General features: G+C 39.5%; 1 protein-coding gene across 1 annotated transcript; it reads left to right on the plus strand.

The window, feature by feature from the left end:
* The first annotated feature begins 2,496 nt into the window (after window positions 1-2,496).
* Window positions 2,497-9,512, plus strand: myadmb (myeloid associated differentiation marker b). The gene is made up of 2 exons (XM_078264287.1): window positions 2,497-2,631; window positions 8,048-9,512. Exon 2 carries the CDS (start codon window positions 8,164-8,166, stop codon window positions 9,043-9,045), a length of 882 nt encoding a protein of 293 aa, XP_078120413.1. The 5' UTR covers window positions 2,497-2,631; window positions 8,048-8,163; the 3' UTR covers window positions 9,046-9,512.
* The last annotated feature ends 9,578 nt before the right edge of the window (window positions 9,513-19,090 follow it).

The raw sequence follows: 19,090 nt of genomic DNA on the forward strand, positions 1-19,090 counted from the left end.
GGATGATGTAACCCATTTTGGCTTGACATAAATGTCAATCAAGTGTATTAAATTACTTCATAATGTCCCGCTCCATTTCACATGCATTTTCATCATGACAGTTTTTTTCAATTAGGGTACTTTTTGTGTTACTTTTTTAGGCTTATGATAAATGGCAGAATATTAGGCCTATATCACGACTGTTTTAATCGAATTAGCTTTAAATTAATCACTTGATAATTAATCAATGTGAATTTTTAATTCACATTCATTTTTTTACTTCAATTATCGCGTATCGTATCGCGTATCGCTCCAACGAACACTAACAGTAGCGGCCAATGCCGTATCTGATTTGAGCTCTGGCGCTCTCTAGTGGTGAAAGAAATCACAAAACAAAAAACTAACTCGACAGCCTATGCATTTTTGACATCTTAAATTTTGGTTTGAAGTTAACAATTGTTGTTTTGCCGTAACATTTGTATTTACATTATTCTTATTAGTCATCTTTTTCCTTTAGGTTATGCTCATCACGTCCAAAGTTTTTTGCAAAGTCTTCAAAGCTGGTGTGTAAAAATACTTTTAGGTATATGGTACTATGTTTCTGCAGTGTCGTAGATAACTGACCATGTCCTTTCCCTAACTGTAACTGTCCGCAAGTGAAGATGTCCCGGCCTGTCTAATTGGAAATGTTTAGGACGCTGTGTCTCAGGCTGTTTAGACTATAGAAGAGGCATCCACACCTCCATCTCAAAGTTTCTTCAAGCTAAGTTTCTTCTTTTTAGTAATACGTTTAAGAACTATTTTCTTACTCGGTGTTATGATAAACACCAGCCAATCCAACCATTGTGCTCACGTGTTCAGTTTCTCGTTTTGCAGAGGTGGCGTGTAGTATATTCATTCAAAATCTGAACCTATAAGTACAGATTTGAGATACTTTACCCGAGTATTATTTCATGCTACTTTATACTTCTACTCCACTAATTCAGAGGGAAGTATTTTATTTTGGTCTTGGATTTTTCATACAAAACATATATAACGAATATGATGCAATAAAGAAACAGCACCCAACATTCAAATTGGCTCCACCTCTACCAACTACGGCAGTAAATGGCTAGTACACATACTGTACATACACATCATTGCAGCAGCATAGTTATCTAATAGCCAAGTATAACACTCAGAGGGGCTGCTTTTTTTTTGTATTGAGTCATTTTAACAGGCTACTTTAAGTAGGCTACATTTCCCTGATAATAGTTAGCCTTCATACTTTTACCAACATTTTTAATGCAGGACTTTAACTGTAGCCTATAGCCTACTGTACTTTTAATCTTAAAATGAACTCTGTCGTTTTTACATGGTCTTATTACCCAAAATACAGTGCAATAAGTTTAAGTTTTTGTTTCAGTAATACATAGAGCATGCTTCCCTTTCTGACTCTCGGGACAGTTTTTTTTTTCTTCTTTTTTTACATGGTCAGGAAACGTGTCAATTTACAACACTCAATAAATAAAAACGGTTGTCATTGGTTACAGCTGCGGTTGCTGAGCAACGCATACAAATAATCCCAAAATACGATGATTCAGACTTTAACAATGACAAATATTTAGTGTTATCTGGCCGTGCCGATAGTAACGCTGATGGAGAGTCATTACAATAAACATGACATCATTTATATTAGTAATAGCCTACTTATGGGGGGTTCCAGAACTTAGTCGTAGTTTTGCAGCGAATATTAATATTGAATTTCCCCTTGGGGATCAATAAAGTATCTATCTATCTATCTATCTATCTATCTATCTATCTATCTATCTATCTATCTATCTATCTATCTAATTACATTAATAATATTATTAATTTTAAGGCTTTAAGGACAGATTTCATGAGATTTTATCAAACAGATTTTTTCGACATTGAATTGAATGTCGAAAAACAGCCCCGGACTGAGTCCCACTGAAACACACACACACACACACACACACACACACACACACACACACACACACACACACACACACACACACACACACACACACACACACACACACACCTATGAATTATTTACAAAAAAAGTACATATTTGTTTTATTGACTAATCACACCAACGTGTGTGTGTGTGTGTGTGTGTGTGTGTGTGTGTGTCTGCGTGTGCGTGTGCGTGTGTGTGTGTGTGTGTGTGTGTTTTTTTGTTATTTATAAAAACGGAACAATAAAATATCTTATGTTTCTAGTGGTTGATACAAAAAAAAAAAAAACATCTTCATACAGCCCATAATGAGCGATAGGCTATTCATTAAAACATCAATTTAGCTTTATGTAGGCCTATTCTATTTGTCCGCTTGCACGATGCTGCCAGCCCCTGAGATTGTAAAAAAAAACATGTCTGCTGTGTTAAGCATTCTGTGTGTTAAGCAGACAGCTGTATCCTGGGCTACAGGCTGCATGGAGGAGGAGGAGGAGGAGGAGGAGGAGGAGGAGAGTTGACAGATGTGAAGAACGGTGCAGACATTTGATGCCTAATTTGGTTTGCTGGGCGGGGAGCTGCTGCTCTGAACTGCTGGTCAAGTCACGGAGCTGAGGAGTTGCGATCTAAGATTCTCTACAGCTGGATGTCCCGGACAAACCAGAGACTATCCGCAGCCAAGTATCAGAAAGGTAACCTATACTTTTAGATCAAACTTGATAACTTAATACGACTTGATGTGGGGATTTCGCGGTAAGTAAGGAAGGTTTTTATGAGGTAGATAGTGCGAGCTTGTGCAAGGAAAAGACCTCGTTGAGCTGCAACTTGTTGCACCTTGCTTACCTGCATGTCTCATGGGAAGAATGTGTTTCAATCAGCAGCTAGGGTCTGTTTATTTGTGAGCATGTTTGAGGACATCTTCACAGTGTTAAAAAAAACTGTTATTTCTTATCATTATAATAAGTTAGGAAATGTGCTTATATATATATATAAAAAAGAGTCTAAAGTAGGAGGAAAACTTGTACAGGGCTACATTTATTTCTGAGGTGATCCTTGGTGGGTTTATAGACACTTTATAATACTTATTCTTTTAGTATTTTCTACTATCGTTTTTTTTGTGTTGAGACTTTCAGACATTCCGCAATGGCAGAATGTTTTTCAAAAATGTATTTTCAACCCAGTTTCCTAAAGAAAAAGACAATGTTTGGATATATATTTTTGTGTTTGTTGTCAGTTTGTGTTTAGTGGGCTGTAGTGTCTGTGTGTGTGTGTGTGTGTGTGTGTGTGTGTGTGTGTGTGTGGTGGGAGCAGGGTGCGGCAGGCGGCACACCCACCTTCACTGTCAATGAATGAACCTCTGGCCTAACACACAGCTGTCACACTGGCACACACTGCTCTATGGGGATTTTTATTTTAGGTTTTCATTTGGGTTCTCATCAACAACTTCCCTGTTGGTCTTCATTTAAATGCAGAATTGCATCCAAGTTTCCCTTCCGTTGAGTAGGTGTGGTGGGTTAGAAAAAAGGCAAAGACCATCAAAAAAATCAGTGTGTGTCAGAGATAGATCAGAGATATTTTGTAAGTACTGTATGATAGTTTCCACGCTGTTTTAGATTGTTCTCCAGTCTGACAAGAAAGAAGAAGAAAATGCCGAATAATTGGGATTTGTAAAAGGTCAAATGTGAGGGTTTATTTTGCCCCAGCCTTCGAGAACACACAACGGTCACACAATAATATCCTAACATGAAGCTATTACGTACACACACTGGGATGGTTTGCTAACAGAGCTTGTCTTGTGCTTTGGCCCACGGGTCTCCGGTAAGTGGATTATAGGTGAAATCAAGTTAGTGATGTTGTGTCATGACAACCAAACAAGCAGCGCACATGACCTCTCTGCCTGAGATAAACACTTGTTTCCTGAACATCTCGGTGTGTGTGTGTGTGTGTGTGTGTGTGTGTGTGTGTGTGTGTGTGTGTGTGTGTGTGTGTGTGTGTAGGTGTGTCATATGAAAAGTGACTGTGCAGAGGAGCACGGCGCGGTCACGTCCTGTTTGCCGTCCCGGTGCAGGCCTGATGTATGAACCTATTTTCAGTGCCTCTTCCATTTGGGGAAGTACCCCTGTTTGCGTGATCCTGTCGTGTTTTCCATGCTGTGCTGTGAAAAGACACTTTTCCACACTGTGCGCTTGTTTCTTTTGTCTCTTTTTTTGTCTCCCCTCTGCCATTTTCCTCTCCCATTTATTTCCTGACTCGATTCCATAAGCAGCAAAGTAATGGCAGCTGGAGCTGGATTGATTTTTCCATTACGACCCCTCTGTATACGTTTATTTTGAGTGGTTTACATGAAGCATAATTGGTACCCTGACTTTAAAGCTGGAGTGGGAGTATTGAGCTGGGAGGGAGAAGGATGACAACTGATGGAAAAGAGAGGGAGTAGCCTAGCCGTCAAATGAGACTATGAGGAGGGAAGGAAAGGAAAGAGAGGAAAGGAAAGTACTTGGCAAATATGACAAAGTTACCAGTTGTTCAGCAGCAGCCAGACTGCATCACATCTGGAACACATCAGTAAGTTGGAAAATCTTACAAGAAAAAAGCAGGAGAGGGGAGAGAAACGAGGAGTGGTGAAAGCGAGAGGCCCGGTGGTGAGTCACTTCTCTGCTATTCCACTCCATCACTATGTTTAAACTATGTGTCCTTCTGTGGCCTGAGACACAGGGCTTCCCCCGTGGTCCTCCCTCTTTTCACTCCCCTCCCCTCCCCTCCACTCCCTCATGGCTTCATGTCGGTCATCCTGCAGGAGTTTTAGGGGTCTCTTTTTCCATCTCTCTCTTTCTTTTTGTTTCCCCTCTTTCTATTCATACCTTGGCACCAGTTGCTAGTTCAGATTTTCGTCTCCCCAGCCTTGACTATTTTATAGGTGTTTAATGGGACTAATGTAAACAGGACTGTTATCCTTGTTTATAACTGTCTCTCTGTGTAAACTGGGAACAGGGAATGCAGCGCTTGAGGAGCCAAGTGGGTGATGGGTGTCAGGAGGGATGGGAGGGATGGGAGGGAGGACGGCCAGTGTGGTCAGAAGGTTTCCGTCTGTGAAAATGTCTTATCTCATCTCATTAAATGTCTTTTTGTGGCTGAAAACAGTTGTTTTCACTGAAAGACTCACACGCTGCCATCACTATCAGTCCCTCAGAATCAACCAGCAAGAGCTTCTTTATATAGACGCCATAATGCACCAATGCTCAATAGAAATCCATCGTAGAGGAGGAATAGGATATCTGTCCTAATGACAGTATCCTCATTAGATCTCAGCGCACGCAGCTGCACAACAGGTTGTGGTTTGAGTACTTTGCATCAGCTGGAGAAAAAAAAGCCTTCACTGTCTTGCAATGGGCACAGATGAATGCAACCATTTCTCACCTGCTCTCGGTTCTGTATGGCTTGTTGAAAGCGTGACATAACCCATCATTTTCAGAAAGGGCATTATGAAACCTGGAGCTGAGTTTGGCGCCATTTTGTTCGATCTCTTTGAGCATGCAAGCGAGCAAGAAACGAGGCTGTGTTATATCTTTGTCGAAATCTGTCAATCTGCAAACCAAAGGAAAACTAGCTGAAAAGATTAGTCAAATAATTGATAATACATTTATCATAAATAATCAAGCGTCAATGTTTGGTTTCTAGCTTTGCAAATGTGAGGATTTGCTATTTCTCTTTGTTTTATATCATTCTGAGTTGGATATTTGGGGTTTTAGATAGTCTTTCTTTTCTTTTTGGAAAAAAACAACCAATTTGAAGGAGAATACAACAAATTAAGAAAATAGTCAACGGACAAACCAGTCAACAGGAGCCAAAACACATTCCTATGTAAGCTCAAAAAGAAATAGCACATTCATTCTCGTACAAATGAACAGTTCATTTCATAGGCAATAAAACACACCATTGCTCAATCCAACAGACTCAATGGTTTTCCTGCTGCAGGCTCACTTGGTTGGTTTGGTGTGGTCAGTAGTGGTTTGCTGACTTTATGACTCTTTTCCGCTTGTGCTACTGTTATTATTATTAGTATCATGAAAATTTCAATTGTGGTCACAGTGGCTGCTTTTTAGCTACATGTCCAGGGTAGATGTCATTTGTTTATCCTTTACCAAGTAAAGGAAGCTATTAGCTACCAAACTCTTGGGGGGGGGGAAAAAGATACATGAGATGTTAGAGGTTTTCTCTGAGGAGCTGCGTCTAAAAACACTTTTTTTTTTAACATGTATTTTTATTGGAAACCAGAGATGCACAAATATAAAGACCCAATACAGATACAGGTTCTAGTGTTTTTGTAGTTTTTTTGTATGAAAAATCAAGTAAATAAACAGAGAAACCAAAAAGAAACATAAAAAGAAAATGTTACAAATTAAAAAGTTAAAACGGACACCATAAGGAGAGAGGATAGTCAGGATGCCTGCTTCAAGAAGAAAAATAACAACTTAGATGTGATAACAATCAGATGGGGTCCAGAGAGGTGAGAGCGTTAACATAGGAAATGACAGGCTGCCATCTTGTGTGGAATTGGGCAGATGAGCCTCTCAGGTTATATTTCACCTTTTCTAATAATGTTGTAATGTAATATGTAACCAAATACGTCTACGGGCAATGAGTGAAGCAAAAGCTATAAAATCTGTTTATTGGAACGAGTACCCCAAAGATAGCTGTCAAAGGATGTTCTAGCTTTAACTTTTAGCTATGCTGCTTGGTTGAAAATAATTCTGAAAGTATGTGATCACTAACTGAAGAAGAACTTAACAAGGCAGTTAAAGGAAGGAAGGAAGGAAGGAAGGAAGGAAGCTCTACCTCGATAAAGCAGAGTACGAAACACAAAGTAGTTAAGGTCATAGCAGTAATAAAAGTAATCCCTACCTGTAGCAGTGTAAAAGAAACGTATTCTGTTGTCTTTAATGTCTCCAAAAACATGGCGTCTATTCTTCTACGACATCATATATTCCTGATTAAACAAGCAACAATCAAACCTTACATTTGGAAGTATTATTTATTATAATAGCACAGAAAAAAACAGCAAAACATCTCTCTGGAAATATCCCAAACTGTTTTAACTTTGGCAGTAAAAAGGTGTTCCTACACAATCCCATCCCTCATAGTAAGAATAGGTTTCCAGGGCCTTAAAGATGCAGATTTTTTTAGAATTTAAAACCCAGCAGCACTAGAGTCACAGCCTTGTTAAGATTTCAGACTGGTTTGCAGCGCGGATGAGGTCCCTGGGAGAGGGAGTGGAACAAGTGAAGAGGGCCATGTTCAGAGCACGATGACAGACACAGTGTGGGGTCGGTAGGTTGCGGCGCCACGCCCGTCGGAGGACATGAGCATGGAGGAATGCCAGAGTGAAATAGTCTGCACTCAGTGCAGGAATGCTGTTGAGAAAGCAGCCTGGAGCTTGATACGAGGCAGAGAGCACCAGAGAAAAAGAAAGGGACCGTTCACCGGATGATTTGATCAGACGTTAATGTGCTGCGACGAGTGTGACAACAGTGCACTCATTGTTTGTGTTTTTAAATAGTTTTTTCATGGTTTCACTTGTTGTTTCAACCATTCATAAAAATACAATAACAGCATTATGTGTTTTCCGAAACGGGCATGTAGGAGTGCAGTGCCAGTTTAAGCCCTCATGTGGTCGTATTATGTACTTCATCTAGAGCAGGGCTCTTTAACGTTTTTTAGGCCAAGGACCCCTTAGCTGAAAGAGAGCCGGAGTAGGGACACCCTACTGTACATACAGTATATTGTATACAATTAAGTTGCATGTTAAACTTGGCAGAATGGATGAAAATAAATTGATATTAATATATTATTTATACATCATGTTTTAATGTTTAACATACATGTGGAAGGCACAGGGAAAAAAATTTTATTTTCTACCAAAAATTATTTGTGCTGGTTAGGGGGTAAATGGCTTAAAAAAAAGGGGGTACATCATTGAAAAAAAGCTTGAGAATCACTGCCCTAAGGGGTCATGGACCCTCTGTTGAATATTGCTGATCTAGTATTAGATATTGCTAGAACTCAAAAATCTTCCTTACTTATTCGTTTTAATGTCTCTTCTTCTTACAGATTTCTCTGCCTTCTCTGAGTGGCTGACGTTAAAAATCTAAAGGAAGTAACTCCCAATAGGAAGAGACTCCTATCTCACAGGAACCATTCCAGCTTCTCACTTCACCTACCACATCATGGCTGTAGTACTTCACTCCAGCCCCCTCCTATGGACACGGTTGGCAGCCCTGATCTTCTCCTGCGTGGCCTTCTCCGTGGCCGTGCATGGAGGCAGACTCTCCCACGGCACCGGAGACTGGTGCATCTTCTGCTGGGCCTTCAGTTTCGCCGGGACTCTGCTTGTCATCCTGGTGGAGCTCTTCGGCCTTCAGACCAGGGCCCCTGTTTCCTGGAAGAACTTCCCTATCACCTTCGCCTGCTACGCCGCCCTGCTCTGCCTGTCCGCCTCCATCATCTTCCCCCTCTACTTCCTCAGGGGCTCTTCAGGCCAGAGTGAAATCCGCGACTACCGCATCGTGTCAACTGTGTTCTCCTGTCTGGCCACCATCGCCTACATTACCGAGGTTAGCATCAGCAAGGCGCGTCCGGGCGAGGTGGCTGGCTACATGGCCACAGCCCCTGGCCTGCTGAAAGTCTGCGAGACCTTTGTGGCCTGCATCATCTTCGTCTTCGTCACCGACCCCGTGCTGTACGACCGTCACGACGCGCTCAAGTACTGCATGTCCGTCTACTGCATCTGCTTCATCCTGTCGGCGGCCATCATCCTACTCTGCATAGGCGAGTGCACCGGCTGCCTCCCCTTCCCGTTTGCACGCTTCCTGTCTGCCTACGCCCTGCTGGCCGTGGTCCTCTATCTATCAGCAACCATTATCTGGCCCATTTTCAACTTTGATCCCAAGAATGGCGGAAACAAAGATAGGCCATACAATTGCAACACCGCGATTGGGCTGTGCTCGTGGGATAAGTGCATGGCGGTGGCTGTGCTCACGGCTGTCAACTTCATCCTTTACCTGGCCGACCTGATCTACTCCACCCGCCTGGTGTTTGTCAGCGCTTGAGGGAAGAGAAAGGTTGTTAGGCCAGCAGTATGCTCCAAATAAAATTTAATTTGTCAGGTTCTCACAGGCTGTCAAACTGCTGTCAAACACAGTGCTCCAAACAAATGCTAGTGTAATCACTGCGACTCCGGTCTGTTTGATTAATGGCCTCTAGTCAGAAGAGCTCATGGGTCATAATGGGAGCAGACTGAAGAGTTCTTCCACAACTGGTATAGTTTATTGTATTATTATAATCGAATCTAACTCCATTTGTTGTTTGAAATTTGAAAATTAAAGGATTTGATTTCACTTTAGTTCTGGTACAATGAAATAGTAGGAGAAGTAGTAATGGCCCAAATAACTACATGCATAATGGTTGACCGAGGATGTACTGGAGACAATGTATGGGGGCAGTGAACATGGCTTTTTAAAGAGATCGACAAGTTCAGCTGACCAACCTGGGTAATCAAACCAACCCCCCCCCCTCCCTACACAAACTCCCAGTTTAGCCTCTGCAAACTTGCCAAATTTGATTTTGTAAAGTATACTGCTTAGGACCATAGAGAGAGAGAGAGAGAGAGAGAGAGAGAGAGAGAGAGAGAGAAGCGGGAAAGGTTGAGGTCAATGGCTATGTTTACACGTACAACAATATTCCCTTAAATTACTGAAGCTTACTGTTCATAAATGTCCAACCTTGCTTCCAGTGACCTGGATAGACTCTTATCTTGATAATGAGAGACCTGAATGTGATTGCTGGATCTTTGTATCCATTTAAATGGCAGATCATTGCCAACTGTAATACTCAAAATACAAGATTAGTATAGTAAAGGTGTACATAAGTAAAGTTAGATAAGATTATTGTATGTATTATGTATACTGGAGTAAGCTATTCAAATCATTTTAGAAACAAGACTCTTAACATGGATACGACACCCACAATACTATGTGCATGTAAACATAGTCTGTAATGACAAATGAAGAAAAACCAAAGAAAATGGCGGCTTATTATTGTGTTTTTGTTACATTTTTTTGCCATAAGGTATTTGCCAGTGCTCTGCCTTACATTTATGTTCAATTTGATGTCAGTTGTGAAAAAAAATCAGTCAATCGATCAGTATTTCTGTTTTTAACCGCTAATGGAGGAAATTTAGAAAAGCTGTAGGGAATCAAGATTATGTTAACTATTAAAATATCCAAATGCCATACAAGATATCCAAGACTTTATAGAAAGTTGAATTTCTGTTTTGTTTTTTGATGATTTCATTAAAGGAATTGACTGTTTACTTTCCCCAACAGTATGCAGAGCAGCTGATTGTATCATTTATCATTTTTACACGGCTCCAATGTTGGGAGAAAAATAGTTTACTTGATGTTAGGGCTAGCTTTTTGCTCCTGTTATGATATATGTGTATGTATATGTATCAGCAAGCTACAATCAATGGCAAGAATATATATGTGGAAATAACATATGCAAGATTGTGCAGTTAAAAAACAAGAAAAGTATCTTTAAAGTGCACTTAATATTAGTTTTTTCTATGCGTGTTTGAACTTGTGGTGTCTCCAATTATTAAAGCATTTATTAGCACCAAATTCACACCACTAAATTCATATTTGTGTCAATTGGATCTATAGTTTTTGTACTGCTGTCGTAAATACTCTGAGAAAGAGACCAAAAAGAAGTTTCTCTCTCTCTCTAGATGTTGTCAGTGTTATATTCTTTAGCTTTTTTTTTTTATATTCCACTGTTTATGTTTCAATTGTGCATACCACATCAGTGTTGTAGAAAAACATAATCCAGTGTTTCAATAAAACCACACGTAAACCAGATGTGTGTGTGTGTGGTTGTATTGTTTTATGTTTTGGTTTGGTTAAAGGTGCCAGATTACCCACTTTCATGGTCATAGTGGAGTAGCTATGTGGCAATGTCAGTCAGTTGGTCCACCATTTTGGTCCAGATTGAAATATCTCAACAAACTATTGAATGGATTGAGATGGAGTTTTGTACAGGCATTCATGTTCCCCAGAGGATGAAATCCACTGACTTTGGCGACCCCCTGACTTATTATTATTAATAAACGCCATTAGCAGGTCAAAGTTTTCACATATCCAGTGAAATACCTTAACATCTACTCAATGAATTGGCACAAAGGTTTGTCAATGTTTCCATGTTCCATTTCCTTCACAAATAAATATTTCTATTACGTTAGCATTGACATTGCGATGTTAGCGGTCGGAAATCAGCATTTAGCTCAAAACTGCACTGTGCCTGAGTACAGCCTCAAAGCCGCTGGTCTTTTTTTTGGTCAACAATCTTCTGCAAATAAATGTAGTCTGAAGAGTATTTCATTTAATTACTTTGGATAGATAGTCCTCATAATACTGGGTCCTGCTGTAAACTGGCATGACTGATCAGATTAAAGGAACATTTATGGATACTATGATGCTGTACTTTGGATATTCATACGGAAGTAAACGATTGTTGTGATGGACTGATGTGAAAGGGTTGTTAATATGGCTGTCAATTGATGAAAATATTTAATCACAATTAATCCTATCAGAGTCCTAGTTAACTTGTGATTATTCACCAAAGAATCATACATTTTTTATCTGTTCTAAATGTTCTTTGAAAGGGATTTTTTCAACTTTTCTATACTCAGGTGGTATTTGAGACTTTGAGTGTACTCCGGTGGTAACTCAATTCCCACCAACAGTCTATGCAAATAACTTTAGTCTTGTGGAGAGAACCATCTGGAAGGGCTTTGAAACTCAACTTGATATTCAAAATACCCTTTTCTTTATCCATTTCTACTCAAGGAGCTTTGTTTTTACTTCCTGAACTACAGAGGGCCCGAAGCCCAAATCACAGAAGGTGCGTGCGTTTATTGTGCGTCAAAAAAGTGAGTGGCGTTAAAAGGAATTTGCGTTAACTCGCGTTCATTTTGACAGCCTTAGTTGTTAGTATGGCTGATACAATTGTTTTGGTTGTCAAGACAAGCAAAAAACAGACCTCCTATGTGACAAACCAGGAGCTACACAAGCTGAAGCGTTCAGTAGACTCGCCGTTCCCGACCTGTCGCACGACAGTGTGACGTCATGGGAGCGCCGTAACTATTTATACTTGCGCATGGTGGTCGCGACACTAGTTGCAGTCTTCTTCTTGAACAGAGGTGTCGCAACTGAGCAAAGGCTATCGACTTTGCTCTTTCTACGGACTAGAAGAAGAAGAAAAAGGTAAACAACGTCAGAACTGGCAGCAGCATTGACGTCAATGTTTCGATTTGATTCAATGACCTACTTCATCTACCATACTTCAACTTTCATTCACCATAAAAGTACTCATCTTAACCCAGTAAGTTTACAAGAGAGACTTGCAGTCACTCTGAGAGTCCCGGCACCCGGGTGCCCTCGAACTCGTCCATGCTTCCTGTTTCCACTTTGTCGTGCGCGCGATGAAAAAAATAGAGCGGTGCACGACCTCTGAACCATTTTGACATCACATTGGCGCGCAATAGGTCGGGAACGGCGACTGTAAAGAGGCCTTTACTGTCCACTACCTGCCTGGCACTAATGAGCCTGTAAGAGATCTTTAATTGTGCCATGTACATGTAAAAAACTTTCACAAGTGATATAAATGAATTTACTTTAAGAAAAAAAAACTGATTGTTTGACCTGAATGTGAACCGAGTATAACTCAGCATCTGCTCTATGCATACTATTTATACTTCTCTGTTTACTTTGTCTCTCACCACTCTCTACTTTACCCACCTCCTCCCTTCACTGCCACATCGCCGGCAGCTCTCTGCAGACCCCAGGGCAATGCACAGGGTCTTGGTCTAGAATGTATCTCAGGGCTCCAGAGCCTTGACTGGCAGGATCAGTGGTGGAATGTAACTAAGGACATTTACTCAAGTACTGTACTTAAGTACAAATTTGAGGTACTTGTACTTTACTTTTAGTAATACTAAATATACTTTTTAGTATTTTCTCTTCATGCCACTTTCTACTTCTACTCTGCTACATTTCAGAGAGAAACATAGTATTTTTTACCCCACTACATTAATTTAACAGCTTTAGTTACTAGTTGCTTTACAAATTAAGATTTTTGCACACAAAACAAATGCGGTGTACCCAACAATATAACGTCTACAAGTCAGTGAAATGATTAGACCATTAAACACTTAGTTGATTGACACTGCGACAACTGTTTGGCTTGTTTCTAAAATGTGAGGATTTTTCTGCATTGAGTACTTTTACTTCTAATACTTTAAGTACATTTTCCTGATTAAGTAACATTTCAATGCAGGACTTTTACTTGTAACAGAGTATTTTTACAGTATGGTATTAGTACTTTCACTTAAGTAAAGGATCTGAATACTTCTTCCACCACTGAGGAGGATTGACTATTGATGACAACCGCTTCTGAGGGGCAGAGTGCAACACAAAAAACATTTCAGTCGCCTATAAATCTATGGCCAGGAAAGGAGACGGCAACGACGCCCAGCTCTGACACAATGATATGTCGTGGCGTTTATTTTGTTTAAGGAAGGGTTGTACCCTCTAACATGGGAACATGGCTACTACAATAGCAAGCCCAGCCACTGGCAAGTTAGGAACACCATGACTCAGCTTCATACATATCCATGTGCAACAGAGCTTGCAGAGTTACTTTGGTTTACAGAGTTTATACATATTGCAAAATACATTTCCCTGAAATGTTATGAAATTATTCAAATGGCCAGAAGAAATATTAAGCTTATATAGAAGTTGTTTGACTCAGCTCAGTTTGCTGTCTTTGCTTTTATTTTTCCCTTGCCTTTGTATATAAGTCTTGTAAGCCCTTGTGGGCTGGGCACTTTCTGGGAGTATGTGATTTAAAATAAAAAAAATATATTCATTTATTCATTCATTTACAAATCTCAGAATACATTTAACCTTCCTGTTGTCCTCGGGTCAAATTTGACCCATTTTCAAAAAGTTTCTATATCAGAAATTTGGGTTTACTTTCAACCAAATTGTCAAAAAAATAATAATAACGTGGATGGTTCCATACAACACTCCTCACAGGTAAAATAAATGATCAGTTCCCTACTTTCATTGAATTTGGGTGTCTTATTCAATTATATACAGTGGCATCTAAAAAAGAATTGATACAAGAACGTTGAAAAAAGTGACCAAAATATTGGAGAAAGCTTTAAAATGTGGGGAGAAAACAAAAAAAGCACAGAAAAAAAAGTGACAAAAACGTCTGGAAAGCTTCCAAAACATTGGGAAAAGTGCCAAAAATAAAGAGTGAGTTGATTCTGAAAGCAGGTACGAGCTCGGAGAACAAAGTGCGGGGTTCAGTCCTCAATGTTCTAAAGGTTTAATCAGACACAAGCGTATATACATTTCCTAACAATTGCTCCATTCGCTTTGATGACGTGAGAGCAGATAGATAAGAAAGGGTCGCCAGAGAAAAGGAGGAATGGTTCAAGGTAGGTTCACGCAGATACATCTTCAGGGAGGAAAATAGTTCATTTTGAATGATGATACCAAAATGATACCAAAAGAATACTTGTCTCTGAGTATAATCCTGCTGATTTCCTTCTTCCATTTGAACCTAAATGTTTTGCACAATTTTTGTTTAAATTATTAAAAATTAAATTGTTACAATTTTTTTTCTGGTTTATTTGTTTACATTTGTGGGTGTCATACATTATAATATAGCAGGACTGTCATCTAAATATGTAATACCATTCACATTTTATTAATTCACATGCTGCTGGAGTTAAACTGACTGAGTTCCAGCTTTTCTTTTCTTTTTCGTCCCTTTTTTATCTCCTTGACCTTTTAAGAGTTGATGTTGGCAAGATTCAATGTCTGCTGTTATGAGGTTAGTCTCCACTGCTTTTGTCTGTTTTACACCATCTCCCAGTAAGCTTTGCCACTGTTGTGTATAACAAAAAGTCCTTCCTACTCTCCTGAAGTAACTAAATTAATTCTTGGCCTTCCCACTTTGACCCATAAAAAGAACAAAGAGTGTAAGTCATCAGCACTACAATAGCTTGATACAATCTTCAAATGAAAGAGGCCATAGAAAGAAGTGTGTTCTCAAACACAGCATCTTGTTTCCACTCGTAAAGCGCATGTGTTGTTCTCGACAACCAGGAGTCAAGTGTGTAACAACAAGCACCCTGGATTGACAACATAATACTTAACTGAGAACATGCGACACATCCAAATAACAGCCACAGATGTGGTTGGCCCCGCCATTCCTCCAGTGCTGAGGCTCATGTCTCCTTATCTTCCCACACGTACTTCCCTCTTCTCTTTCCAAGCCACCGGAGTCTCAATGGCAAACAGCTGCGCAAGCTGTCTGTGACTAACAAGGGAAGTCATTTTGTTGGGTTGTTCCTGAATATGCTCATTTTATTTAAACACATTTGTGTTCTATGACCCTATATTGACTCTTGACTGTGTCATGTGTGGTTGCTTCCAGTACACAGTGGTGGAATGTAACTAAGTACATTTACTCAAGTACTGCACTTAAGTACAACCTTTTAGGTAGTGGTACTTTACTTGAGTCTTTTCTTTTCATGCCACTTTCTACTTCTACTCCGCTACATTTCAGAGAGAAATATTGTACTTTTTACTCCACGACATTAATCTGACAGCTTTAGTTACTTTTCAAATTAAGATTTTTGCACACACAACACATGTAGCTTATAAAGTACAATACCTGTTCAATGTTTTATTATAAATTAAACTACCCAACAATATAATGGCCTACAAGTCCAGCTGAAATGATTAGACCATTAAAGGTGCCCTGCCACACAAAACCGTTTTTACTTGCATTTTTTTGAAATATGTTAGGTCCATATGTGTTTGTGTTATGTCGTGAATGTGAAAATGAACTGCTACCTCCTCTGTCAGCTCTAACCACTGAAAAGAAATCAGGCAAATTACAAAAGCTGGTCAGTCTGACGTGGTGTTGCCTTAGCTCATTACTATTCATGAGCTCGCCCAGTTGCGCTGGGTAAAGGATGCTGATAGCCAGGCTCCCATTGGCTAGCTGCTTGCCAATCAGAGTCAAGCAGCTTAGCTCGTTGAATATTAATGAGAACTTTCTATACTTTCTATACCACGCTGGAATGGCTTGAAACAAAGTAACCAAGGCATTCTTTTCACAAAAAATGTTACAGAGTCCATGGTAGAACTTCAGACATTACCATAAAGTAATGAAATACGTGTGGCAGGGCACCTTTAAACATTTAGTTGATTGACAGAACTGTTTGGATCGTTTCCAGTTTCATGTGAGGATTTTTCTGCATTGAGTACTTTTACTTTTAATACTTTAAGTACATTTTCCTGATGAAACTTACATACTTTTAGTAAAATTTTCAATAAAGGATTTTTACTTGTAACAGAGGATTTTTACAGAGTGGTTTTAGTACTTCTACTTAGGCTAAGTAAAGGAACTAAATAGTTTTTCCACCACTGCCTGTAGAAGATCAGTCTCCTGTTATACACTGGCTTTAAAGAGGAACTTCACCAATTCTGCACATAAAGGTCAGTTTAGTTGTCATAGGGAGTACTACTCAGTCTGTAAGACAACAAGGTGCATGTGGGGGTCATGGGCGGGACTATTTATTGGCTTCCTTCCAATGTTACTGTGAAGTTGCCAGGCAACCAGCAGAGGGGAAGTCACTGCACCTGGCCAAAAATACACACACATAATCCACTTATAATATCCACCAAATCAGTCCAAATGGCTGTCTGATGTTCATTCAGTCCATAGAAGCTGTAGATTGTTTCTTCACAGGTCCTGTTTAGGTTTAGTTAAAGGTGCCATGCAGTGGTGGAAGAACTTTTCAGATGCTTTACTTAAAGTGACTAGATGCAACTTTAAATGTTTCTGAAACTGTGCAATGTTCCATCTGATGATAATAAATGACCTGTAACAGCAAACGAGACCAACAGTTAAAAGAACGTTCTTTTTACATAGTTTATATTAATGTCTCTGTCCGCAAAGTCACAGAATGATTTGCGGCAGGTAGACGGCGCTACAGTAACACATTCTGACGGGTCACAGATTTCGGTGTAACACCGGAAAAGCCTGTGTTATTGTATCCTGCCAGGTAAAAGGTAGCAGGAGATGTCTTCCTGTAGGCCTAATTGTATTTTAATTTCATTTTAGAAGTTATCTGTTGTTGTTATGGCTGATACTCGGGCAGGACCATCACAGAAACAACTAAAAGCTGCAGCGTTAGAACTATTATAGGCTAGGTTTACACATAATGGTCCATTCTGTTTTCTCACAGGCTCTTTATGATCTAGTGCAGGCATTTCCATAAAGGGTCCACTTGCTGCTGTTGCATGTACTGTATGTGTCAGTCAGGCTGACTTCATTCAGAGAGCTCACTGAGTGATTTCTGAGATTATACCTCCCCCTGGTGACACTCTGAGGGACTTCATGTGAGAAGAGGTGGATAGAGGAGTATACATTCATAGATACAAATAGAAGAAGGCATGATGTAAGGGCACCTTCAGGCAGGATTTTAATTACCTTATCTCAGGGATCTTCAACAGGGGGTCCGGGACCCCTAGGGGTTCCTCAGAGTCAATGCAGGGGGGTCTCCAAATGATTGTTCATTTTTGAAGGTTTTTTTTTTTTTTTTTAAACATGAATCTAACATATTATTAGCAAATATAAATCCCCACCCGCCTATAGGTAAGGTACTGTAGTCACTAAGGGAGCCATACACAGATACAGTTCATCCTAATGATTCACTGTGCCACATGTGTGTTTTAACATTAAAACATGATTTATAAAATCATCCCAACAATTATTAGGCTATTTTAATAGCTTAGTGTTATATGAAAATAAGGCACGTTTAAAGGCTGTAGGCCTCCGTACACCTTATTGTAGGCCCAGTTTAATATGCAACTTCATTTTATAAAATATATGAGTGCCTGTCTCCCTCAGTTAAGGGATCCTTGGCTTAAAAAGCGTTGAAGACCCCTGCTCTGTCCGATTCTTAAATCAAGGTGTGAAAAATAATTCGAAGCAAGGCAAAATGACCCACTAAAATGCTTTAAGTCAGTGTGACCATGCTTGTCTATTGATAGGCTGTGAAACTATGCAACACAGATAATGTAAAGACAAATAACGTTGTGTTTCTTAAAATTACTTTAAGACAAAATCTACTATATGACTGCTGATTGTGACAGAATGTATTAGACTTTAATGAAATGTTGAACCAACCGACAGTCACAGAAACTTCAGCCTCAACGTCAAAAAAGGCAAATTAGTTAAGAACATCAGGATGCTTGTTCTGTCTTTTATATTTACACAGTTGTTCTTGATGTCATTTTTTTCTGTTGTCTTTAAACTTTTTTCTTTTCTCAACATTTTTCTTAGTTTTTTTTAATATATGAAATACAACCATTTTATTTATATTGTCAGAGGACTGTATCTAAATAAAGGAAAAGTTTGTATTTTTTTTCAAAGTGTGAAGATGGGCAGTGCCAACGTTTGATTCCTAAATATGACTAATAAATACAATATTAGCAGCAAAGGTGAATGCATTAATCATCCCTGTCAGCGTTTTGAGCTTGGAGTCTTCCCCTCCATTATTTTTGCCGTATCCATTTTGCCATATCCAGACACCTCTCATACAATTTCCACGTGTAACTACCAAAAAATTGGAGCTGGAACTGGAATAGTGAATGTCATGAAGGAATTATGGCTTCAGATTCTAACAGTAAGTTCTTCTTAAAAGATGCTCAAAGCTCTACACCAACTATATATATCCCTTACAGCTTTTTTTGGTCTCAAGCTTCCAACATGCCCATTTATGGTAGCACTGAACCATTTAGGCCCATAAAACTGTCAAGAAAACATATAATGCTACTTTTGCGTCTTTTTGTTAGGTTGGTGTATTTTTATTGCCCTTGCTGTTTTGCAATAATGAAATACTTTTGTCTACCTTTCTTTTAGCCACACTCCTTTTAGTGGAAAAAGTACACACAGCAGAAATTAAGACGTGTGAAGTTTTACAGCAGAGAGTGATATCTCAAACAGTTG

This window comes from Sander vitreus, chromosome 12, assembly GCF_031162955.1.
Source record: "Sander vitreus isolate 19-12246 chromosome 12, sanVit1, whole genome shotgun sequence".
NCBI lineage: Eukaryota > Metazoa > Chordata > Actinopteri > Perciformes > Percidae > Sander > Sander vitreus.

Excerpts from the sequence above, each read along its gene's own strand:
- myadmb (XM_078264287.1), top strand. The coding sequence starts at position 8,164 with ATGGCTGTAGTACTTCACTCCAGCCCCCTCCTATGGACACGGTTGGCA.